At 39.3% G+C, this 26,130-nt stretch overlaps 1 protein-coding gene across 1 annotated transcript in view; it reads left to right on the plus strand.

The window, feature by feature from the left end:
* Nucleotides 1-25,721, plus strand: part of PTEN (phosphatase and tensin homolog) — a 49,229-nt gene extending 23,508 nt beyond the window's left edge. The window contains exons 5-9 of the mRNA XM_080598496.1: nucleotides 2,837-3,075; nucleotides 8,232-8,373; nucleotides 10,666-10,832; nucleotides 20,997-21,221; nucleotides 22,213-25,721. Of these exons, the coding sequence (XP_080454622.1) occupies nucleotides 2,837-3,075; nucleotides 8,232-8,373; nucleotides 10,666-10,832; nucleotides 20,997-21,221; nucleotides 22,213-22,398 (959 nt within the window). The 3' untranslated portion in view covers nucleotides 22,399-25,721. The remainder of the gene's footprint in view (nucleotides 1-2,836; nucleotides 3,076-8,231; nucleotides 8,374-10,665; nucleotides 10,833-20,996; nucleotides 21,222-22,212) is intronic.
* Nucleotides 25,722-26,130: the final 409 nt, after the last annotated feature.

Consider the following 26,130-nt stretch of genomic DNA (forward strand, 5'->3'; position numbering starts at 1 on the left):
AAAATGGAGAACACTATTAAGCTAATGTCACTGTACATGTACAGCTTTTTGGAGTTCTGGACCATACCTTCAGTTGCTCTAAAAAAAATAAAGTAAAATCCCATTCGATGATTCTTTGAGATGATGTGGTTCTTAGATACTTTGCAGATCTACCAGAACCTGTGGGGAAACTTTTAGGGGCTCCTTTTGATGAGGCTCTTGGGGAGTGGAAACTGATGTTCCTGTTTTGTCAGTATGAATGCCCCAGGTAATAAATACTACGTCCTTAACAAGGACTTGACTTTTTTATTATTTATTTTATAACATCCTTCTAGTTTTAAAGAGGGTGTTTAGAACGTGACCAAAATGCAATTGGCTGCTTTAATGTCTGAATGTAGAGGAACTCAGGTTTTCATTTGTAAGTCATCTTTTCTCCTCATTTGTACTAATTACGTTGAATGGCAGTGTTCTGAAACCTTACTAAGCATGTAGAAGCCAGAAAAAAAGTATCTTAAGATCTGCTTGGGCAATTTTTTGGGTAAGAGAAAAGGCATGAGTGAAAAGGACATACTTCTAATATAATGTCCAGAACATGTGCTTGCATTAATTTATGCTTTCTGTTGTGGAGGTGCTTGGATCCCTTCGCTGTCAATCCCATCCAAAAATGTTGTTTGTGACAGCCCCATTTACAGCTCCTCTGCATAAGCTGTTCTAGGGAACTACATATTTTATTTTTTTTGTTGTTGCCAAATTAGTTACCTTAGATGATCACATTGGTGACTCGGGACTAACTTTTATTAGAAGCAGCAGAATGGTTGTCTTTTAAAATCTTTGGAAGTGAATTAATTTCAAAGGGAAGGTCTCCTTTCTATGCTGAAAATGTGAAACACCGTAGTAATTCAGTTTTCAGCTTGAATGTTCTAGCATCAAATGCAAAACCAAACGTTGAAAGCTCTTCAATGCCAGATGCTGGCTTTCTGTCCAGGGCTTGTGTAGTTTCTAAAGTACTTCCATGCTGGAAATTGTCTTCTACTTTGCCATGGTTTTTTTTTTGTTTTTTTTTTTTTTTCCCTTATGTGCTATGGAGTTTTTCTTGAAATGTCTGGGAGCTTGGAGAAAGGAGTCAGAGCTGTTCTCCATGCAGTGCTCTCCAGTGTTAGTAACCTTATCCATGGAGTACCTGCACTCTCCTCAAAAAAGCTCGAGACTCTACAGCTTGATATTTCCTAAGGTTGCTTTCTGACTTTTCGTCTGAACCATCGCAGTGCACCCATTTCACCAGTTCCTCATTCAGTCTTTGCAGAAAATCCTGCAGGGTTTGCCTGTGATCCCAAATCTTGGAGAGCATCTTCAACAAGCTGTTACTAATTGGTATTTTTCAAACAGTTCTTTTGGGACTCCTTTGTCTCTTCTCTTCACAGGAACGTTACTGGATATGGTTAACATAGGAGATGCTGCAAGTCTTTGATTCTGAGTAGTTTCCTATTTTAGGGGCTTCTAAATAAATTCTTCCTTTCACTTATATCTGCTGCGAGAAGTAACATCTGTGTAACTTTGCATGCAATGGTTGCTTTGGGTGTCTTCAAAGTGCAAGAATTTATTTCTTGTACATTCATGTTCATTAAGCTTTGCTGCTTCTTTAACAGAGATTATTCACTTTATCAGGCTTCCCTTTTTGGTCTCCTAGGAGATTAAGCGGACAGTCTGTACTGCAAGAGAATAAACTGTCCTTGCAGATCCCTCCGAAAGGCTTCAGACTTGTGCTACAGTGATTTAGCAGTTCCATAACTTCACACCTCACTTCTGCTCTTTAAGTCCTTGGGGGTTCATCAAAAGGAGCCTTGTGTGTATGACAAGAGAGTAATACTTCTGAAACAAATACAAACATATGCCAAAAATGAAATGTATTCATATTTAGACCAGAAAAGGAGATGGTGTTTCTAGCTGAGAAATTTTTAAAGGAACCGGACTTGTAAGGTCCCAAGTCTGTTGATCAAGAATCAGGGTGTGCTTTGAGAAGTGCAGTTCTGACCAAACTAGTACATCTCTATGTAATTCTGCCAACCAGTGTGGCATTATCTGTTGTCTGATCTGATGAGTCAGGAATAGGTTTGTTTTTGGGTACCACTATCTGCCTGTTGCTTATTTTTTGCTCAGAGTGGGTTTTTTTATTTCCTACGTGCTTGCTTGAAATTATTTCCATCTCTAGATGGAAAAAGTTTGTGTGTTTATACATATAGACACACATCCACATAAAAAAAGGACAACTATGTTTGATGGTTTCCATCTTAAAACCCATAGGTATTGCAGGTGCCTTGCATGAGATTTCTTTTTTGATTACAATTATTTAATATATAAATTAGTTTTGTTTCTAAACCGCTTTGAGCAAATTCTGAGTGTGTGTTCCCAATGTAGAACCAGCCACTCAGAATTCTTGCTGCAAAATTCCTGTCTCTGATCAGTGAGTGAGGTTTGGCCCTGCTTTCTCTCAGCAGGTAGTCTAATTATTGACTAATGGATTTTCACAAGGTTGTTCTTTGTGCCAGTGCACTCTTAAATTCCAGAAGAACCATGTAAAATACAGAGTCGGTGCCACTTGTTTCAGAAGCACTGTGAAATAGTCTCTGTAAGATACGTGCTTATGTATTAATAGAGAAATGTCTGTGATGTGTTTAGTGTGTAGTATGCTGCTGAATAACAGTAAAAACAAAGCTGTATGTATATACATATTACATATAAGACAGTTTTTATTTAGAATGTTAATTTTTTTGTGTGTGTTTGTCCAAAGGTGACACGTCTAGTTGAGCTTGTTGTAGTTTCCTTTTGAGATTTAATAAGTTTTTCTTTCTTGTTACAGTTGCACAGTACCCTTTTGAAGACCATAACCCACCACAACTTGAGCTCATTAAACCTTTTTGTGAAGATCTTGACCAATGGCTAAGTGAAGATGACAATCATGTTGCAGCAATCCACTGTAAAGCTGGAAAGGGACGAACTGGTGTAATGATATGCGCATATTTGTTGCATCGAGGCAAGTTTTTAAAGGCTCAAGAAGCTCTAGATTTCTATGGGGAAGTAAGGACCAGAGATAAGAAGGTAAGTTACTTTATACTTTTCCTGGTTGGGGTCACTTTGAATAGTCAAACCCTTTAAGAAATGTTTTGTAATATCTGATTTGATGCTTAATGTTTAAATGCTTTAACGTTATTGGATCTGTACAGTCCTTCCCAATACAAAAGCTTTCTTAAGCAGCAGAAGCAATTAGCCACAACACTGAAAGTCTGTTTTTTCCATTTCCTGTTCATGATGATCTGGACAGTTTATTTTAAATAGCCTTTTAAATAGTGTTCTGCTGTGTGTTGCATCAAATAGGTGGTTGATGAGTGAACCTTCTCGTTCAGCATTTTCAGCTGAAATAAGAGGATTATTCTAGGTTGTTTTGCCTGAATGGATGAGCCGTTCAGTTCCTCAGGTTCTCCCAACTTCTGTGGTGTTGTTCTGAGATGCATAGTCATTAAAGTGCTTTTTACAGATGAATATCCCTACTGGAAGAGTATATACAGTCCAATGATGGATGCTCCCTTTTCATTAAAAAGTATTGTTAAGGATAGATATTGTCTGCCTCAGAGCCTGCTTTGTCAGGGGTGGCCATTTAATTTCTTGTACTTCTGAGGAGTGGGTGGTTGTCATTTCAGAGAAATGATTTTCGTGGCTACAAGAGCTTTCTGTTAAGACCTTGTCAGTGGTGCAGACTGACTTAGCAGTAACTGTATGTTGGACCTTTTTGGCTTGGTTATGCCTCATTAATGGGAATTAAGGTTTTTTTTTTCCTGAAACCTTTACTCCAAATATAATAAAATGTATGATGCAAGGTCATTTCAACAAGCTTCCCTGCTTATCTTCCATCATTTCCTTGTACATGTTGGTAGAGTGGCCCTGGAGAATCATCTCAGCAGGCCAATTTCAGCCTATTGAAGTACCGAGCTCTCTGTGTTCCTGTAATATTTGCATAAAGTATTAATTTCACAGTGTGTAGCCCTCTAATAAGTAGAGTTTCGTGTTTGAAGGCTCTTGAGAGCTGAAGTATCGCATAAGGAATTTTAGGACTTGGCTGTTGATTCATTAGAAGGAGCAAATGAATTCCTAGTTTGCTGTTTTTACGAGATGGAGCTGCTATTCCATGTTCTGCTTTAGAAGATAGTTGTGGTATGATACTAGAAAGGAGACAGCGTAAAGGTTTCCCACCACAGCTTCATGGGTTTTGGTAAGAGGGCACGATAGTGAATAGGAACAAGCTGTGTGATGAATAAACAATGTAGATTGCTCTTACTGATAAGGATTATCTAAAGAGCCAGATAAAATAACATGAAAATTGCAAACCTCAACGAATACATGGTGAAGTATGCTGTACCTCAGTTTCCTTTTTGTATGAAGAGGGTAGTATTTCTGCGTGTTACTGTTTGGAGGATAAGGTCAGTTAAGTGTTCATTAGTACCTCAGCGGTCCCTCTGGCATGTTTGAGGTAGCAGAGGGTTTAGTAAACAGGAATAGTGAGAGCCTTGTTTAGCTTCACTGTAAATACTGTCTATAACCAGCAACTTTGTTTTGGTTTCGATGTCTCTTCTGGAAGAGTTGATTTTTCCCAGCTCCGCTTGAGCCTGGTTATCTTTATTTGGACAGTGGGCAGTATGTGATTCGCATGATTGTAACAGTAGCGTGTATAAACAGGTATTCTAGTGTATGTTCTGCGAGCTTTGTCTTCGCTTTCGGCCAGTGTTTCAGTATCACATGCCAAGTGCTGCTCTAGGATTTGACACTTCACCACACCTTTATATAATTGACTTCCTGAACTCAAAGTAATTGAGACATCAAAAGAGCTGCTTGCACCCAGGGACAAGAAACTTGTTGTTGTTGTTGCTGGGCCAAGACATGCATGATAAAGGAAAACTGGCTTTAATTAGGTACCATATTTTCTTTAAAGCAAGCACAAGGTGTGCACCTTTTGTATAGCTACTCAGAATAGTACAACTAAAATCACCGTAGCCATTAATGTGCATGGCAAAGTGAGTCTCAAGAGGGTTCAGTCCATGCTGGCAGGAAGTGTGAGTCTAATTGCAAGAGGAAGTATGACTAATTGGTCAAGAGAACAACCCCTGAGTACTTCTGTAGCAAGCATTTCCCAAGTGCCTGATGGGACAAGCAGCTTCGCGGAAGCATTTGCAACATCCAGCGAGAGTTGTTGTAGATTAAGCTGACAATTCCTAGAGAGTCTGCTGATGTACTGTTTGTCCTGGGAAAGGTAGTGGGGAATAAGACATTACAGAGCTTGAGTCTAAAAGGTTCTCTCTCACCTAAAAGTGATTTTTTTCACATAAGCTGCCTCATTCAACTTCTGTAACTCATCATGGGAGGGATCCCTTTTTAGAAGGAGAGAATGGGAAAGATTACAAGGCACTGGATAAAAAAGTGTCTGTTGGTCACCACCACTGTAGTAGAACAGCACTGTTTTCTTTCTCTTTAAACCAAGGGAGATACTGTTCTCTGGAATTTGGTAAATAATTGTGGTTGTCCAGCCTGTTTTCAGAACTGAGGAAGAAGTCAGTCCCAAAATAAGTTTTCTAAAAAAATGCTGCTGCTTCCACAGTTTGAAATGGTTAGCTTATCACCTCTTTTTTCCTTAAGATGGATACTGAAATACTACTGAGATGATGAAAACTGACAACTCTAGGTTCCTACAGCTGGAGCTTTCTATTTATTCCCACATCTTCTGTGAAGGGTTTTATGGTGAGGATAGTCTCAGAAGGAAGCATGGACTACTCAATGAATAGTTATCAGCTGGGAACAGCTAATCAAATACTTCAGCTGGAGATGATCCATTCAAGACCATTCTTTGATCTTCATATTGTTGTATTTGAGGAAAAACTCTTAATAGTGGTGATAGCAGCAGTTAAATGTAACTGAACAGGAAATAGAAACCAATTACTTTCAGCGAGGAAGTCTCAGAATGATTTTTTCAGCAGGGTAGATATCCAATGCCTGATGTGTCGGAGCTGATCAGTTACGATGGCTCAGGTGACAAGCTCTGCTAAACCCGATGCCGTAAGCTTAGTCTGAGGCTGCAGATTTAGCATTGCTTTTGCAGTAGGACACTTTATTAAAGTGACTATGGGAATATTATTTCCAAAACTGTTTCTTCTTCATAATGCTGCCCATGCTACAGTGAGAGGAGAACCACGACCAGCAGCTTACAATTCTGGTGACAACTACACAGCTCAGCGCTATCTTTGAAACTGTCTCAGGGACTAGAGGAGCTTATTGGATGCCCATGAGAAAGGAGAAAAAAAAAAAAAAGGTTGATGGGGGTTGGTGTGAAATATAAGCAGCTCAAGGAGAAAGTGCTTAAACTGCTTCCCTGTTCTTTATTCTTCCTTGAATAAAAGTAAGTGGGGATTGATTGTACCTCTCAGAATATTACCTTGTTACGAAAGAATTCTTTTTGAAAACAAACCTTTGAAAAATGAATAACTTTCTGTTCCCTTTCACCATGGCTGATTCTGAGGATCTCAGGGTAAAGGCTATGTCTCTGGGGAGTAGAGATCTCAGATTTGCCTTCTTGGCTGAGAACTGTTTTTGCTTTGAGATCACCTGTCACTTCAGCCATGTAAGAGGCTCTGTTCCCATCATTCTGGACCCATTCCTAGTTGCCTTGGTAAGGTGTGCTAGCCTTTCTTAGTAGGGCACATCCTTTATGGCATGGAAAAGCTATGAGCAGAGAAGGGAGGCATTTTTTTCACCTGTAAGGCTTTCTTCTGGTTGGCAGTGTTGACAAATTACTAATGGTTTGCTCTGACACTGGGATTTCCTCAAGCATGAAGCTCAGATTCCAATAAAGCAAACTTGAAAGCTCCCTTAAGGAGTGGGTCCGATAACTACCAAGATGACATCTGAACCAAAAGTAGAAGGCTACTTAAGAAGGCAATTGTACAAGTCCTGTAGGGAAAAGCCTTTTTGTGTGATTTTTAAGCAGCCGAAGTGGTATAACTCTCAACATTTTTAAAATAAAGGCAGGAAGATAGCCAAGTACTCTGGCTATCCTTAGCCTTATGGCTGTTGTGAGGTGAAGGAGATGTTAGAACTAAGTGTTTATAGATGCACTGCGTTGTGGATTTCACGACTAAAATGCTCACAGATTCATATATGAAACCTTGTGTTATTTCCAGTTTATTGCAATTTCACATTGTTTTAATAAGAAAGTGTACTTAATGATGCAGTTGCAAGTATATAGTATGGCCTGTTACAAAACATATAATGCATTTTCTAGGGAATTCAATTTGTTTTCATCTTCATCACTTCCTCTTGAAAACAGTAGCTATAAGAGTTTTGAAACTATTTATTGAAGTTTAAGATTTTAGAATTAGTAATAAAAGTGTTTATTGGTTATATGGTCTCAAAGCAAGGGTTTGCTTCAGAGTTGTAATTCATTTGAGAAGTTCTTCATTTAACAATTTGAACCATCAGGCCCATATTAATGAAACTTTCCACTTTTGATTTTCAAAATGCATTTCTGAAATGTCTTTAATAGAAGGTAGTGTCAGTCATGAGTACAGTGATATTAGCAAACAAAAGAAGAGTCTTCTGAAACTGCTGTAGAAAAGTAATTCATGTACTGGTGCTTAAAAATTACACGGGCCTCCTCAAAGTGATGCTGGAAGTCTGTCACACCCAGTCTTTGAGGGCTTTATGTTCAAGATATGGAAAAGGTTGCATTCTTTACCTTGCTGTTTGAGATGGATGCCAGGAGATACCTACAAAAGTAGCTGGAGAACCAGACAAGTGAAGGAGATGTGGACAACTGACTGGGAAAAAAGGGGATGTGCCCAAGGGCTGTTAAGTTTTTGCTGTTTTTTAAGGTGACCAGGCTCTGACTAACTTTCTAGTTACAAGAAAGAAATCCCTGTGGGTTGTTAGGAGCTACTAAAAAGCTGTAATGATGGGTTTCTGTGATGGAGCATTCCCCTGCTTCCGAGTTACTACCAGCATGGGTATTTTGCTCTGTGCTAGTCTCCAGCCTAACTGCCACAAAGGTTTGCTCAGCATAGACCATGGTGGTTTATTCCATGTACTTTTGCTTACCTTATCATTCTTGGTTTATTCATCTTTAGTTAGATCCCGAGATATTAGGCAGGAGCCCTGTTAGTCACTGCTAGCAAATGGTCTGGATGCTTTTTGACATTTGTTTTCCCTTTGTTTAGGGAGTAACAATTCCCAGTCAGAGACGCTACGTGTACTATTATAGCTACCTGTTAAAGAATCACCTGGATTACAGACCAGTGGCACTGCTGTTTCACAAGATGATGTTTGAAACAATTCCCATGTTCAGCGGTGGAACTTGCAGTAAGTACCCAGTGCTACATGATTCTCCATTAGCTCGTGTAAGGAAACAAGGCAGCATTTGAACTTGACTTTAAGTCACTTGTGTGAGCCAAGCAGCCATGCCATAAGTTACCATTCTGATATGTGAATGGCAGCATATCTTAAAGGATGGCAAGACCATATTTAAATACCAAACTTTCCAAAATCTGCTGTGTTAGTGTGGTCTATTCATTTTCATCCTCCAAGGTGCAGTAAGTTGAGGTCCGTGACAGACTTGTATGACCATTTTATTATAATTTTAAATTGGGAAATATGTAACTGTTTAAAGCTAAATAGTGATACCATATATATATATATATATATACACACGTTTAGATATTTGTTCTTTTTTTAAAAAGCCATTTTTTAAAATATAGTAACTCTTGGGAAACATGAATTGCTGAAAAACATTGTTTAATGGCAAGTTGGCTTCAAGTGCAGTGACGTTACTCTTCCCATGATGGTTTTCAAAAAATAATCAGCTCCACTGGGTACATATCTAATTAACTATGAAAGAAATTTTTCTTTATATAGAGACTTATAAAATATTGTATATACCTGTAAATGAATAATCTGGGTTGCTGGTGTGCAGTATGTTAGCAAGGAACAGCAGATTCCTTGAAACTTCCTAGTGTAAGTACATATTTACTTCTGTCTTTCTGTGGGCTGTGTTTCAGAGCAGGAACTGCCTGACATTGCGTGTTCATTTTTTGTAACCGTGGAAATGTTTTTTTCTAATGGTTTTGCTATGGGGATTACTGTAGTGTGCAATTAATTCCAGTGCCTCTTGCGGCTCTGATTAAAATTGCACTATTAATGTTGTTGTAAGACAGTACCTGAACACAATGCTCATAAGAAATAATCTAGCAGCTTGTCAGGCTAGCTGTATTTACAAGAAGAGGAGGAGGAGGAGGAGGAAAGGAAGAGCCAGTGCCAGAAAGCCTCTGTTTCTGGGATGGTGGTGTGGAGGTTACAGATTTCTGCATTTTCTCCTTATTCAGTGTTTTGGATAACTATTACTTGCAAAATCAAGTTACATGAAGTATGAATCGTTCACATGAGCATTAACTTGTTTGGCCATACCAGGTTGTTAGCATGCTATTTTCACTGTAGGATGCTGAGATAAATATTTACTAAGCATATAAGAGGACAGTACTTACCAACTTCAACATCTTCGTGTACTGCAACAACTTGTTTCTGTGGAGATTTCAATGATTTTTCAGAATGTGAAAGCAATGATGTATTGCTCTTTAATGGTGTATCTACCGTGATAGTACTAATTTTACCAATATATAGTATCTTTCAATCTTAATTCTTTGTCATCTTCCTTCTGTTTTGAAGTCACAGACTGAGCAGAGTCATGTCTCTTGGGCAAAAAAAAAAAAAAAGGGTTTCACAGTGCTGAGGATTTGAGAGAGATAAGTAAGTGTTACGGATAGGCTGCTCAGCAAGATAGTGTGGGTATGCTTGGTAGAGATTCCCACAGCTCCGCAGTGGTGGTTTCCGTGTTGCTGTGAAGTCTGAGGCAGATACGGTTCAGTGTGTGTTGTCTAGAGAGCAGGCTACATCTGCTATTAACAGAAACCAGGAGTAAATGCAGAAGGATTTTGTTGAATAAATTTCATTTAATATTTATGGCTTTCATACTAGTTTCCATTGGCAACTTCCAAATTACATTTGCTTAGGCTGCACCAAAAAGCCCTCACAATTTCAGCTGTTACCTTAGCTGAGAAAGCTATGCTATGGCTGGCTCTGCTTTGTGGTGGTGATTTACAGGACAGACTTATGGTCTGCATCTGTATAGTCTGTTGTTGGTGCTGATTGGTTTGTGTATTAAAGTTAAATTTTGTCCTTGTTTTTGTTTGTGTAACAGTTCTGTTTGTGTAAGAATAGAAATCAGTTTGATCTGACGTGACTGCCCACTCTACAATGTGAAGATGAGACAAAAGAGAACAAAACTCCTCAGTTATATCCATGTAGTATAGAGATGAGAAGGAATGTGCAGGGAAAAATCAAGTAGTAGTTACTATATGTAGTCGTTATATATTAAAAAGAAACAGCAACTTTTCACAAATCCTATGGTTGCCTGAGAATATTGCTACAAAGTATGGAAATCTGTTGTTTCCAGTGGTATCCAGTAAGGTTTTTTATTGCCCTGACTCTTAGCAAATACTTAACTTTCAAAGTGCTGTAGGTTATGGTTCTGTTAGTTTTTTTGTTTTTTTAACACTTAAAGGCATTTCTTGCAAAGTGACACTCTGTTTTGCCATGCAGATCCTCAGTTTGTGGTGTACCAGCTAAAGGTAAAGATATTCACCTCTGCTTCAGGACCTTCAAGACGTGAAGACAAGTATATGTACTTTGAATTCCCTCAACCTTTGCCGGTATGCGGTGATATCAAAGTGGAGTTTTTCCACAAACAGAACAAGATGTTGAAAAAGGTTGGTTTTCTTGTTTTTCTGGAAGGTGTTGTTGAACCAATGCTGATGCAGGACTAGGATTTTGTCTATTTTTCAGTGATGTGTAATCGCTGTATTTATTTCTTTCGTGTCTAGTTTTCCCAAGTAGGGAATCTACCACAAAATGAAAGCTGGATATTTTAAGTCAGTGAAATTAAGTACAAAGGTTGGATAAAAGTTATGCTGGATATGTATTGCAGTAGTTTGGGTAGTAGTGAGTAATCTAATTGAGGAAGAAACATTCTCATTCTAAAAATAAACTTGCATACTGAGCAAGTTAACTCCAGCTGTTTTCTTCACTAAATTTTCTTAAGGTTTTAGCAGGCACAGAAGATCTTGTCTGTGTACTGTTGGCTGATTTCTATCCATCTGTCAAATTTGGTTGAAGTTTCGAGATAATTGAGTTCCTACGCACTTTGTGAAAATATCTCTGCAATCTATTCAGCCATCTCTTGAGTTCATATTGCAGTGTTTTGTTCAGCTGCAATGCCTTGACATCAGACGTTTAGAGAATTCACTCAGAACTGAGGATTTTATCAGTATCTCAGTTGTGGGGAAAAAATTAATCTGGAACTTACTATGGCACCAAAATCGATGACTTCTTAAAGATAAATGTCTCATTCTGGTGCTTGTGGAACTAGTTTGTGTCTACTAAAGGGAAGGGTAGGGATGAAATCTTGTTGATTTAAAGGTTAACTTCGTATTTACTACAAAAAAATCTGATTTTTATGAATAGTTTACTGTTTAAGTTATAAAACTTAAGAGCATTCTTTGAGCAAATCTTGTGTACAGGCAAAACAAAAAGAGAGAGAATACTAGAGTGGATTGGGAGACCGACATAAGTGATGATAGCCTCGTAACTGTGTGTACAGGGTCTACCTATTAGCATGCATGTGTATTACACATCTATTTAGTTCATGGGTTTGTTCAGTTACAAGGTACAGTTAACTAGTGTAATGGTAAATTTTCAGTAGCTAGAAATGTCCTCTTCTGCTGTCTGCAAAAGTTTGAACAGTTTATTAATAGGGATATTTTCTTCTGCTGCTTGTTTAAGCAGATGTCTTAATTGTTCAGTGCAGCTGTGCAAGATAGAACTGTAAAACAAAGTATTTGGCAAATTGGAATGTCTCGTTTTAGACATTAAAATTATTGATGCTTAAAGCTTCAGTGCACAAGAGAAAGTTTTGAAAGGAGCACCCAGATTAGTTCGGTGGGCTAGATATGAGGAATACAAGGAGGAGATGAAACAAAACCGAAACATCTGAGTCAAGGTCCTGTCTTATCTGGTCTCTGTTCTATCTGAACTGGGAATTGTGGTTTCTTTACTGTCTTTAGTAATACATGGATTGCAAACAGACTTCATCGGAAGCATTGTGCTGCGTTTCCCAGTCCCCAAGTAAGCTTTCATAACACCAATACATAGTTCTGCTGGATCTTGGGTCGGTAGCACCCAGATCATATTCCTGCATTTGTTTTACCTCCGTAGAGAGCACTGAGATCCAGTGACAGCATAAACTAGATGTCTTCATTATCACATATGACTTCTGTAGTATAAATTCAGTCTTCAAGAATATAGAAGAATATAGCAGAAAAGTTTATAGAATTGTCTGCAGAAATGTAGCAAGCACATTACTGTGCTGTAGCTTCATTTCAGAATGTTGTGTCAGCTGTGGTTTCACTATTCTAGGTCTGTGGATTACAGATAGTGTGAAGGTGCTCCTTTTCTCGGTGTTTTTGGACAGCCGGAGCTAAGAAATGCTGAGATTGTGAAAGCTGTTCTTTCTACATCTGCAAGCTTTCATGAGATAGGAATGGTCTTTTCTCCATACAGACGTCTTCTGTAAAGAAATCACCGTGATAATCTGCTTCAAAAATGTGTTGAACATAATGTTTAAATGCCCTCAAACTTGTGTAAGAATTCAGGCCAAAAGAAAGTAGGTGTATAGTGTTAAATAGTTCTGATAAGAGCACCTCTGCTAGCTCTAGTGTAAATGAGCAGAAAAATTCAGGGTGTCTGTCTGGTGTAAGCATCCTAGTCTGTTTTATGAAATCACTGCCGAGTTCTTCATTTTGAGAATTAGTGAAATATTCCATCTCTGATGTTTGCTTTGGCAGCGGGGATAGTCCTTCCACATGGTCCCTGTGACACTGTGTTATGTAAAGTGACTAAGACGAGAGTAGGCCAAAGGTGAATATTTGTGGCAGAAAACCTATCCTGGCACAAATTTGAACACTTGTCTCTGTTTCACATCTGTGAAGTCCCCTCTGTATCAGAGGTAGTGAAGCCTTTTTCTTTTCTAGATAAGTTGACTGTGTATTGTTTTTACTCAAAACCCAAAAAGAGAAGGCCTTCTGGTGTGGAGATTTATTACAGACTTACCACTCTCTGGAGTGATCACCTAAGCTATGAGGAGTAGTTTAATAGGAGTGACAGTATTGTATCTTTCAAAGATTCTGGCTTATTCAGACATGTTTATGGAAGCTGTAATTACAAGTCTGTTGCCCATCACTGGTTCTTTTTCTTGCAAGGTTTTTTCTTAGCAGATTTATAGGTAGTTGCTAAACAAGTTTTCTTGCACACATTTAAAGTCATCACATATCTACCAGTCAGCATTTTAGCTTTCCATAGCAAACCTAATCAAGAAACCAATGACATAAATTTAACTACATAATTCTTGATCCATTCTGGACCTTGGGCTGGATAATGGCTGTATCTCATCTCTGGAGATAGAGTATTTTATGCCCTCCTGCTTGGTCTCTCTTGGTGTTTGATACAACTGCTGTCAGCTTAAGCATTCTGGTCAACTCGTGTACTTACTTCCAAATTTCATAGTCCTCTAAAGAACACTAGCACTGTCTGCAGATTGCTCTAGTATGGAAAGTGCTCCTCAACTTTGATAAAGCTCTTCTTGGAGAAAATTACTCAGCATGAAACAAAACAAGCTTGAGTGGCCATGCGACTTTGATGGTGCAATGCTAAGTGCTTAATGTAAAATTTAAATCAGTCATATTTCCTGTCTTTTTTTTAACGGCAAAACTTAAGCAAATTCATTGTCTGCTGAGATGACCTTAGCTAAAGGATTATTGGTGTTGCTGAGAAGATCTTGGTAAGAGGGTGACTGCTTTGAACGAGTTGCCCTATTTCAGCTCTTTCACAATCTCTACTACCTGTCATCAGCTAGTAAGTTCAAAACTTTTGGTCTTTTCTTGTTTAATAAAGTTGTTTTCTGTATTTTTGGACTATTTTTCTTTTTCAGAGTGATGTAGTTACTTCCTTTCATTCTGTATGCTTGCTAATATGAGGAAAAAAATGGTATTAAGACTTGAGTACAATTATTATGTATGAATTTTTGATAGGTAGAAGTTAGTAATTGTTTTTTTTGTGTGTTTTTTGTTCCCTTGACCTATAGCTTGGCTTTTTTTCCATCTCAAGCTGCTGATGTAGCCTGTCAAGGTTTGCTTCCACATACCTGTCTGAAACCTTTTGTTTCCAGTTATTGATGTTGACATGATAATTTTAAAGGATTTCAAAGTATCTGTATACCATTTGGTTCAAAGAGAATGTTTAAAAATAACAGAGGATCTTAGTCTTCCTGCCTGTAGAGCCTTGGGGTAAAGGAGACCTTTTTAGGAGCCCTTCCCTTATTGATGGAAGGGAAATAGTGACATGGTTTCTTTTTTTTGTTTGTTTTTGTAAGTTATTACTGGTTTATAACCTGAATCTAATGTAAGCGGTGGTGAGAACATTGTTTTAGATGCTGGCCATGCCATTTGTCTGTTGAGTGGAGATGTGAAGTCTGGTCCGTGTGGGGGCGTTGTGGCTGAGTAAGGCTGCACTATCTGCTCCCTGCGGGACAACCAGAGCAACTAAGAAGAGGCAGCAGGTGATAGTAGTAGGCAACTCTCTTCTGAGGGGTACGAAAGTGCCCATCTGCCAGCTTGACCCACTCTTCAAAGAAGTCTGCTGCTTACAGGGGGCTTGTATCAGGGATGTCACCAAGAGACTGCCAAGCCTCCTACAGCCTGAGAACTATTTGCTGCCGCTGTTTCATGCGGGCACCGGTGATGCAGTAAGGAGCACTCTGAGGGGTACCAAGAGGGATTACAGAGCCCTGGGAGCAGCAGTTAGGGAATCAGGAGTGCAGATGGTTTTTTCATCAGTCCTCCCAGTCAAAGGGGGGGGGGATTGAAAGGGCCAGTCGAATGTGGCAAATCAACAGATGGTTACAGGACTGGTGCCACATACGGGTTCGTCTGCCTAGGCCATGGGACTTGTGTTGAGAAACCTGGTCTGCTGGGGTCCACCTGTCAGAGAAGGGGAAGAGCGTTTTCAGTCATAGGATTGCCAAGTTGGTGAAGAGGGCTTTAAACTGGAGTTGCTGGGCGGGGGGAACTTCAATCCATCCTGTTCCTCCCAGTTTGATGCTGGAGTCAGCGATAGATGCCCAGAGCCTGGAGAAGGATCATGGGTCAGCAGGAGAACCCCTGAAGAGCAGCACAAAGGAATTCCAGCCAGTAAGTCAGCTTTATCAGGAGCCAAACTTAAATGTCTCTATGCTAACGCGCATAGCATGGGGAATAAACAAGAGGAGTTAGAGATGTATTTATGCCTGCAGGGCTGTGACTTCACTGGCATTATGGTGATGTGGTGGGATGGCCCCTATACTTGGAATGTTAGCATGGAAGGATACAGACTCTTTAGGAAAGAGGCAGGGGAGGGGAGGAGGGGACATCATCCTCTCTGTCAGTGAGTGGTTGCAGTGCCTTGGGCTCTGTCTGGGGATGGATGAGGAGCTGACAGAGAGCTGATGGGTCAGGATTACAGGGAGGGCAAGGACAGGGAACATCATAGTGGGGGTCTGCTACAGGCCACCTGAAAAAAACCGTGGGAGGAAGAGGAGCCCAAAAAAGCTGCTTTAATATTTGAGAGCCACCTCCAGTAAGCTCAGGAGTGATGCATCCCAACAGAGGAAGTCAAGCAAATATGCCAGGAGGCCTGCATGGATGAACAAGAAGCTCCCGTCCAAACTCAAAGAGAAAAGGAGGCCTGCAGAAGGTGGAAGCAAGGACAGATAGCCTGGGAAGGATATAGAGACATTGTATGAGCAGCCAGGGATCAGGTTAGGAAAGCCAAAGCCCTATTAGAATTAAATTCGGCCAGGGACATCAGGCACAACAAGAAAGGCTTCTATAGGTACATCAGTGATAAAAGGAAGATTGGAAAATTGTGAGCCCTCTCTGGAACAAAACAGGAGATCTAGTTACCTGGGATAGAGAAGGCTGAGGTACTCAGTGACTTTTTTTGCCTCTGTCTTCACCGGCAAGAGCTCCAGCCAGATGGCCCAGGCCCCAGAAGACAAAGGCAGGCACTGGGAGAATGATGATGAATTGCCTGTTGCAGGAGAAGGTTAGGTTTGAGACCATCTAAGGAACCTGAAGGTGCACAGGTCCATAGGACCTGATGTGATGCATCCATGGTTCCTGAGGGAACTGGTGGATGTAGTTGTTACACCACTGTCCATCATATTTGAGAAGTCATGGTGGTCTGATGAAGTTCTCACTGACTGGAAGAGGGGAAACGCAACCCCCATTTTTAAAAAGGGAACAAAGGAAGACCTGTGGAACTACAGACCAGTCAGTCTCACCTCTGTGCCTGGCAAGATCATGGAGCAGATCCTCCTGGAAACTCTGCTAAGGCACATGGAAAATAAGGAGGTGATTGATGACAGCCAGTATGACTTCACTACAGGCAAATCGTGCCTGGCAAATCCGATAGCCTTCTACAGTGGGGTTACAGAATTGGTGAATAGGGGAAGAGCAACTGACACCATCTACCTGGATTTGTGCAGAACATTGACACTATCCCAGTGATATCCTTGTCCCTACATTGGAGAGCCATGGATCTGATCGACGGACCACGTGGTGGGTGAGGAATTGGCTGGATGGTCGCACTCAAAGATTTGCAGTCGACAGCTCGATTAGATGGAATTAGATGATCTTTATGGTCCCTTCCAGCGCAAACCATTCTGTGGTTAAAAAAAACTTTGGGCAATTGCTCTTAGGAAACATTGAAGAATGAACTCTCTGAAAATGTCGGAAGACAACAGATGGTCTGAAAATGGTACAAGTTTCATCGGTTCCATCATAGTGCTGGCCTGGAACAGCTTGAAACATGTTCTCTATCTTCTGATTGCTGGATAGCATCTCCAAAATCCTTATCTGTTGCTGCGAAGTGATTAAGTGCCTGTTGGTGTCTCTGCAAAATGAAACTCCCATGAGGATATGGGAACCCCTGGATGATGGCTTAAATGATCTGGGGTTTGGATCTCAGTCTGCAGTTACAGGCAAATATCAACTCTAGAGTGAGGCATATTTTTCTTTCAGCTTGAGAACTGAGAAACTACACAAGGAAGTTAGGGGTTATATGTATTACATGTCAGAGTATTGTATGTCAGAATATTGTGATTAAATCAGCTTTTGACCCAGGTGTCTGATACTGCATTGTAGATTTTATGATGCATACTTAGTTATGGGAAGAAATATATCTGTGATTTTTTAAGGCAAATTCCTGTGATGTAACTAGAAGTGAAGCAAAATACATTTAAAAAAAAAACAAAAACCACACAACAACACACAAAAACAAAAACAACAACAAAACAACTAGCTAATACTCTTTTTCAGAAGCCTCCTTTTTAAATAGTATTCCTGTGAGCACTTGTTCTGATACTTGCATTTGGTATATAAAGCCCAAGTTCTGTTCATGCTTTATTTTTTTAAAATCCCTCTCTTTGGTCCATACTATGTCAATTTTCTTCATGGTCTTTTATGAAATATCTTGGAGCTTGCCACTTTAGCTGAAGCTGACTGAATCCTCACTTTGAGTAATGGGTTTTGCTTTCCAGTGAAACGGTGGCAGTTATCAGCCTTAAGAGCTAATTCCCAAATGCTTGATCAAGTCTTCCCTCAGTTTGAATGGCTATGCAATGTTCTACCCATGAACTTATTTTATTAAGCTAATTTAGTTAGTGTGGCAGGGAAGGAAGGAGAATAACTTGATGGTTTAAAAAGCTGGAGGGAGATAAAAAGATAAATAACCAGCTCAGTGAAGTTATAGTTTCGTTTCTGCCCCTGAAGACCTCTGCAAATTTACCCAAAGGAGACAAAGTAAAAGATACCTGTTGAGAAGTTTGTCTTGTCTTCTCCAGGCTGTATCAGTAGGGCTGAGTCCCTGTAGTTGCTTGTTCAGGTTGGCTTTTATATACCAAATAATTTTTTCTGGTTCTGCTCCACCTGATCAAGCTTAAAATTGAGACATGACAAGACCATGCCTTCTGCCTCTGCCAGCATTTGTTTGCATCCAGTGACCTTGTTTGCTTTGGCACTGTTTTCCTCCAAAGCTGCTTCAGCACTGTAGGTATAAGCCATTTTCTATTTTTTTCCATTCATCGGCTGCAGTGTCATCAGCTTCATCCTCTCCTCTGCTGACCTCGCTGGAAGGGTGGTGCAGCATTGAGGACCAGCACTGAAGTACATTGCTGCTTTTGCAGTGTGGTTCTGAAGGATGATGCCAGTACTACCATCACCCACCTACAAGAGGTGGGATCTCCTTTAACTCTGGTCAGGGTGTGGAAATGCACTTTCTTTGTATCTTCTCTGGAGTTACAACCTCTTCATCAGAAATGAGGCTGCAGGTGGTATGTCCATTGCTTACAGAGCTGCTGGAAACATCAGCCACAGGCTTGTCTTCTCCTACTTTGTATCACAGAACCTGGACTTCCAATCCTTCCTGTTTTGCAGCTGATGTCCTTGATCTTTCTGTTTTGACCTGAACTGGTCTTTTGGTTTGAGCAGGAGTGGTCATCTCCTTGGATGGCTATGTATCTTCTGGGGGATTCATCTTCAGAACCCAGGAGGAATATGGACCAATCCATATCCTGAAGACTTCATGAGGATTTTGCCTACTGCCACTTTCTTATCAGGCATTGTGAGGAGTACAAACCCTGTTTCCCAGGACATTCGTCTTCTACTTCCAGATCCCAGGGTGGATGTTTTTAAGACTGTATATGAGGTGGCATTAGTGAAGAAGAGGGTGCTAAGTGTCTGAACAGGTTGGGCCTGTCAAGAACCTGCTGATTGCTGTGTCGAATGGATGGGCTCCAACAAGACTTCATAATAGATGATGACATGACTGGAAGGGACTTGGTGTTAGTGGCAAACATCTATCAGCCTCCCAAGACAACTGTAATCATAGCATGTTAGTCTGGTAGGTTAGGTAATGGTGTGTCAAAGTGGATAATTGCTTAACTACAAGTGTTTCTGGCTGACATACTCAACTTTTACCTTTCCCCCTTCACTTCCTTAAAGGTTTGGGGTATCTCATAGGTGCCTTATAGAAGCACTTACTAGCTGGAAACTTTTTTTGTATGTCTTACCCTAAAGTACTGAAAATGGAGCTACTGGACTTCGGTGGGGAAGGCAGATAGTTGTTTCATCAGACACCTTTGAATTCCCAGTGTTTGTGCGCTTACACGTTTTTATTAGTTTGTGAGGAAGAAGAGTATAGGAAAAGCAGCAGCTCTTCCCAGTGCCCCAGGAAGATGTGATGATTTGCTGGTGCCCAGTTGCTTTCATCTGGGAAGCATGCTCATATGATGTGCACTAGAATCCCTTCTGTGTCACCTCTGATGCCCCTCCACTTTCCAGCAAAGGTGTTTAGCAGGGAAGACTGGACAGGACCTCAGTTTTCCTGTAAGAAATCAGAATTAGATCTCTCCAGTAAACTAAACATGTGGAGTAGCTTAGAAAGAATTGCTTCTTGTTCTATTCCTGTATACCATCAAAAATACTTTAGATTCTGGTATGTGCTATCTCTTTTTTTTTTCCCGTCCCCTACTCATGTCCCACCACCTTTAACAGAAGTGCAGAAATTTTGGCTATTGTGGGAAGGCTGGCTATTTGCATTTTGGATCTTTTGCCTTAAAATTCAAAGCAGAGTAAAATAGAAGGTTCCATTTGTGAAGAGGAACTAAACGTAGCTCAGGGCTTCACATAGAGAAGTGCTTACTGTGCTAGTCAGAACCAGCCTATTAATGGTATCTGATTGTGGAAACATCTACATTTGACTGACAAAAGTAGTACAAGAGCATTCAGAGCTATCCTACAGCTGAGAGTGTAAAGGTGAAGTTCCTGGATGTATTTTCAGGGGTTGTCTAGCCCAGAGCAGAACATTTCTGCAGGTTCTGTAGCATATACGGAGACAGGCACAACAGCCCTGCTGGTCATAACGATGGATATAACGTACTGGCTGATATCAGCTAGTTAGTTCTCCAGTGCCTTTTTAAAATCACTGGTACATTTGTATTTTGCCTCTTTGTACATAGATACCTGTTGCAGTGTTACAGTGGATAATCTAACATGTGCCTTTCCAGATAACTGTTGATGGTCATCTATCAAGTTCTGCTTAAGGACAATACACTTACACTGTCAATACCTAATCTTCTAATTAAAGATTTCCTTTTGTGTAGAAGAACAGCCCCTTTCAGAGTCTTACTGCTCTTAGCACTGGGCAGCAAGCATCTGACTGTTACAAACCATCTCCATAAAGCCATAATGAATACACTGTAGGAGCTCTGTATTGTAGGGTGTCTTTGCTCAATCTCAACTATTCTATATAAAAATAAAGAAAAATATAGTTATGAAGGAAGCTGGTGGTGGAATAGGTTGTTCTCTATTGATGTTACTCACCTATGCTGGTTTGCACAGGTTGACTATTAAGTTTGGCTATATCTTGGCCAAAGTATGAGCAAGAAAATGTCTTTGTGCCTTGTGATTGGAGGTTTAACACTTGTTTAATTATCATCTGCTTTTTTTTTGTAGGTATGATTGTTTTTAAAACTGCCTTTTATAAGGAGTCACTTCTAAAAGCTGAATTGGTTAACATTTAGTTTAATGCAGAGTTTTGCATATTGTCTAGGAGAACTGGTGAAAATGTCTTTGCATGCAATGTAACCAATGATGTACTGTTGTCCAAACAAGTTTCGTTTGATATTACTGATTTGTTTTTGACCAGTTGATGATATTAGTCAAATTAATATGCTGCTGGAGAATATTAAAGCAAGCTTGTTTTTTGTGTTTTTCCTTCCCTAGGACAAAATGTTTCACTTTTGGGTAAATACATTCTTCATAGGACTGGATGAAAATTCAGACAAAGTAGAAAATGGAAGTCTAGTTGCAGATCAGGAACTTGATGGTATTTTCAGTACAGAGCGCTCAGATAATGATAAGGAATATTTAATCCTTACATTAACAAAAAATGATCTAGACAAAGCAAATAAAGACAAAGCCAACAGATATTTCTCTCCAAACTTCAAGGTCAGTATATATTTAATGTAAACAAAGCTGAAAAGCTGCATGAAGTTGTCTCATTTGTTTGTCTTGCCTTATGGAGGAACCGTTTTAAACTGCTGTCTGTAGAAATGTAATGTGTGGGTTTGCCACTATTTTGCAAAAGTTCTAGGTTTTAAAATTTATCTAATTTTCAAGGAAGTCAATAGAAGGTATAAGTTTTTTGTGCATAGCTGGTGAGAGACTGGGAGAAAATGCTGCCTTTTTTTTTTTAGGTATTTATTTAACCTGTTAGAGATGAGTAGTAAGAAACCCAGAGACCCAGGCAGCAGTCTTTCCTGTACCTGCTGCATTGTCATTAGCTACATGTAGTTACTGAGTTGATTTACAGAGGTGCCCGCTTCATGAGAATACTTTATAACCTAACCTGAGTTTAGTTTTGAGGAGTGTGAACCATTGCCAACACTGTTGCAAAATGAGAAGAGCATTTTAAAGAAATCTGATGTTGTCTGGCTTGCTTATAAAATATAAGTAGTACTTATATGAAGGTAATGATCATAGTTACCTGAATGCTGCATGGATCAGACTTTAACTAAAAAAAGTCACTGGTTATAGTGTTGAAAAAGTATTTTATTCATTCCTGTGCACTCTTATTAAAATCTTTGTGCTATCAAAGGTCCAGAAGGTAGGACAAAAAGCTTAGTGTGGCATGGCCCACTGCAGTGGTATGTCCAGCTGCTATAACTCAAGAGCACAAATAGTTGGTGCAGAACTCTTCCAGCTGGGCTTGAAAAAAAACTGCTGTATTGCCAGTTGTTCTTTATTTTGTTAGGAGTGGTACTGGGAGGCTGGCTACCATTCTAAGAGATTGTTCTTTCTTTGTTTCCAGATTAGGGAGAGGAGCACTTGTGTGATTCAGTGTAGTGACAGGAGCCATGCTGTTCCAAATTTCACTTGTTACCTGTGCTCTGTTAAAGTTCAGGTTCCCTTTTTAAATTGTTGTTTTTTCCTTTCCCAGGTGAAGCTATTTTTCACAAAAACAGTAGAAGAGCCATCAAATCCAGAGGCTAGCAGTTCAACTTCTGTAACACCAGATGTTAGTGACAATGAACCTGATCATTATAGATACTCTGACACCACTGACTCTGATCCAGAGAATGAACCTTTTGATGAAGATCAGCATACGCAGATTACAAAAGTCTGAATATTTTTTTTATCGGAGATAAAAAAAAAAAAAACAAACCATGAAGAGTGACAAACTTGAATAAACTGAAAAAAGGACCTTTTTAAATGGCAATAGGACATAGTGTCAGATTACCAATTATAGGAACAATTCTTTCCTGACCAATCTTGTTTTGCCCTATAAATCTACAGGGTTTGACACTTGTCCAGTTGAATAAAAAAGGTTACGTAGCTCTGATATGTATATACCTTTTTGTGTCAAAAGGACATTAAAACTTCAATTAGGAACTATAAAGATGGCACTTTCCCATTTTATTCCAGTTTTATAAAAGTGGAGACAGACTTAATGTGTATACGTAGGAATTTTTCCTTTTGTGTTCTGTCACCAAACGAAGTTTTGAAAAAACACGATTATACAGGTTCACATCCTGCCCCTTTTTTTGCACTTATGTGGCAACAGAAAAGTCTGCAGTTGGCTGAGAGATGTTTCTAGAAGGTTTTACTACATTCTAATGCATGTATTTTGGATGGGGGATGGAAAGTAATGCTCAGAAAGGAATATAGTCTGCTGGAGCTTGGCCTGTGTACCATATCCGGCTATTTACATGCACCTTTCTTTAGCATGCTACCGTAATTCATCCTGGACAATTGAAGAGTCGCCGCTGTCACTGCTTGTTGTTTGTGCATTTTATTTTTTTAAGTGTAATGGTGCTAGAAAAGGCAGCTAGAAGGAGTGATTCTGTATAGGGGTACAGGAATGAACCTTTACAACATCCTAAAGACCCACAAATGAAGGGAGAAAAATTATTGGGGTCACAGAAAGGAAACACAGCAACAATGACTTAACCATACAAATGTGGAGGCTATCAACTAAAATATGGGCTTGAAACAAATTGTTAGAAAATTTGACAATGATTTATTAATTGTTCTTTTTCTGAATTGTAATGGCTGCTCCATCTCCTGTGTAATCAAGGCCAGTGCTAAAAGTCAGATGCTATTAGTACATACATCAGTCAACACCTTACATTTATGTTATTAGTTTTTCAATCATATTCCTGCTGTGAATACTTCATGTGCTGCCTTGCAAGCTATTTTCTCATTAATATAAAATATTTTGTAGTGGTGCACAGGAAATTTCAATTGGAGATTCTTCAGGTTAGTGTTTGTTTTTAAGATTTATGATGCATTTATTCAATCAAACCTCAGTCAGCTGTTCCACCCCTTTGACCTTACACATTCTATTACAATGAGTTTTGCAGTTTTGCACACTTTTCTAAAAATGTCATTAACTGTTGGGGAATTTTACTTGAATACTTAGTACTTACGATGTTTTTAAAAAAAAGACATTACAGAGGAGACTAGCGTTGCCGTGAATTCTCAACACTGCACATACATGAATACACATATTTTGAAAAGCAGAACTTGCCCCAAATATATTGTTTGTCATTAAAAAAAACACAAGTCAACTACATTGATTGCCATTAAAAAGCACAAATCAAAACAAATTAGATTTCTAAGCTGGCAGTGTTGTATTATTTGTTCATAGGGATGTAGCCAGGAGTAGGGCTTGAGATTTACTTTCAGTATAAAATTGACATGCCCAGACTGCAGATGACTTAACAGAGTACAACTACTGTTGTAATATAAATGTGAAGAAGCTGACAAAAATCGTTCACTCTAAAGTATGCCATGAATTGCTGTCCCCAAATTTATACCTTTTCAATTAAATTACTGGTGCTGATGTCAAAGTTCATTAGCTGTGTTCTCGCCTAGATGACAACCGTGTATGGAATCCATAAGGGCCCTGTACAGCAGCATTAATGGTAAGAATTTGAATGTGACAAGGCAGGACTCACTCTTGGGTAAAGGAAGGTATAAAGTGCTTTTTTGGTATCTGTTGGTCAACTTTGCTCATCAGATTCATGATTCTAACAAAACTGATCGGTATCTTCTGACTTAGAGGTCTAATTAGACTATGGTATCTTACTGGATCAAAATTGCTGGTTCCAGTGCTTATTATTCTCATTGTTTTTGACGAGCAGGAGGTGGTTACCTTGGGACATGACATTTAATTATTACCCTTTCAATCATGTTTCACTTTGTTTTTAACAGTTGAAAAAAGTTGCGTTGGCTAATAAACAAACCTGTTCATGCTTTAAAAGTACTCGGATATTGACACTTGTGTGTCCCACTCTTGAGCTCATGATAACAAAATTGGATTGGTGTGATTCCAGTATGTAACACTGAGAGCTGGATTGGAAATAATGACACGATGGGCTTTTGCACTGTTATTTTTCCTTTGGAATGTGAAGGTTGGAATGAGGGTTTTGATTTTGAATGTTTCGATGTTTTGAGAAGCCTTGCTTACATTTTATGGTGTAGTCATTGGAAATGGAAAAATGGCATTATATATATATATTATATATATAAATATATATTATACATACTCTCCTATACTTTATTTCAGTTACCACCCCCATAGAAGTTGACAAGAATTACTATGACTGAAAGGTTTTTGAGTCCTTATTAAAACTTTATTTATGACAGTATTCATAATTAGCTTGAAACGCATTCTGTAGGTAATCTCTCCTTGAGTTTCTGGACTGTATGCTTAAACTTTTGGATGTGCAACAGCTTACATGTCTGAAACTACTTGAAGGCATCACTTCTGTAAGAGCTTACTGTTAGGCCCTGTAGCATCCCTGGTCATTGGTAGCCCCACTCAAAATATTTGCCACAGCTATTAAAGGGCGGTTGTATGAATAGCATCCGGATTCATTCCTGTGGCACACATGGTAAACTGGAGTTTACATGCAGCATCAGATGTTTCAGCTTTCAAAGAAAAAGAAAAATAGGATGCTAGTGTGCAAGTTCCATGTTTAGTCATAGCAAATGTGTGCAATATGTTAACGATGCCTGTGGTTGCCACGAAGTGCCTCGTTTACCTTTTAAATACTGTTAGAAAGTGTCATGCATGCAGATGGATGGGGTGGAACTGTGCACTAAAAGGGGCTCCAACTGCAGTGTTTGGCAGAGCTGCCTTTCTCTGCCGGTTCAAATTTTCAGTCTGTTTTCATATAGCATATATATATATAGATACTAAAAGAAAAAAATCAGTCTGTTAAGCAGCCTTACTCTGATTCAGCCTCTTCAAATACTATTGTGCTGTGCAACAGTGGCTCTGTGTGTAATGCTATGCACTGAGAATACACAAAAACAAAGTATGACATGTACAGGATAATGCCTCATACAAATCAGATGTCCGTTTGTTATTGTGTTTAACAACCCTTTATCTCTTAGTGTTAAAACTCCACTTAAAACTGATTAAAGTCTCATTCTTGTCACTGTGTGGGTGTTTTATTGAAGTATTTTGAGTGTGAAATGTTCAGATAATATTTTGCTTGTAAGCGATGCGATTTTCAGCATGATTGTTAGAGCAAAGGTTGCTTCTAAGAGGAGCTCCTTGTGTGTAAAGGGGTTTTAAGTCAACTGTGGCTTAAAACCCTTTTATATTCAGGACCTTCAAAGAATTGTGGACACTGGAAGTGCGGATTGCATGCACTGACCTCTCAAAACCGTTTCTTTACCATGATGTAGTCACGGTGAGGTGCAGGACTGCTTTCCTGGGGAACTAAATCATTTTTAGTCTCCAAGAGAATGGTATAAAATGTACATTACCTTATTCTTAACGTTAATGGGTGCATTCCCAGCAAAATGAAATGAGTCAAGTCAGAAGTGTTTTCCTGGGCAATCT

The sequence above is a fragment of the Anser brachyrhynchus genome, assembly GCF_964034855.1.
Source record: "Anser brachyrhynchus genome assembly, chromosome: 6".
NCBI classification, from domain to species: domain Eukaryota; kingdom Metazoa; phylum Chordata; class Aves; order Anseriformes; family Anatidae; genus Anser; species Anser brachyrhynchus.